Below are 287 nucleotides of genomic sequence, written 5' to 3'. Positions count from 1 at the left end.
TTGTGTGGGCCTATATATTCATTTATGTACATATGTATCCCTCTGTACTCACCACCTTCCTGAGTATGTCGTCGGGGACGTTTCGTGGGTTCTTGCAGATGGCGTAGACGGAGGAATGGCTGAAGATGACGGGCGCGCGGGAGACGTCGAGCGCAGCCTTCATGGTGGCCTGCGAGACGTGGCTCAGGTCCACCATCAGCCCCAGGCGGTTCATCTCGCGCACCACCGTCTGCGGAAGGAGGCGGTGGCCATGGCTACTCGTGTGGAGATTATGTATGGAGGCATAT

At 56.8% G+C, this 287-nt stretch overlaps 1 protein-coding gene across 1 annotated transcript in view; it reads right to left on the bottom strand.

Annotated features, from left to right (window-relative positions):
* Nucleotides 1-52: 52 nt before the first annotated feature.
* Nucleotides 53-287, bottom strand: part of LOC119591414 (dipeptidase 1-like) — a gene marked incomplete at both ends in the record, with an annotated part of 94,984 nt that continues 94,749 nt past the window's right edge. The window contains 1 exon segment of the mRNA XM_037940156.1: nucleotides 53-229. Within this exon segment, the coding sequence (XP_037796084.1) occupies nucleotides 53-229 (177 nt within the window).

This window comes from Penaeus monodon, chromosome 28, assembly GCF_015228065.2.
Source record: "Penaeus monodon isolate SGIC_2016 chromosome 28, NSTDA_Pmon_1, whole genome shotgun sequence".
In the NCBI taxonomy this organism is placed as follows: Eukaryota; Metazoa; Arthropoda; class Malacostraca; order Decapoda; family Penaeidae; genus Penaeus; species Penaeus monodon.
The sequence above is the reverse complement of the archived record's forward strand: the minus strand, read 5'-3'. Positions and strand labels throughout refer to the sequence as shown.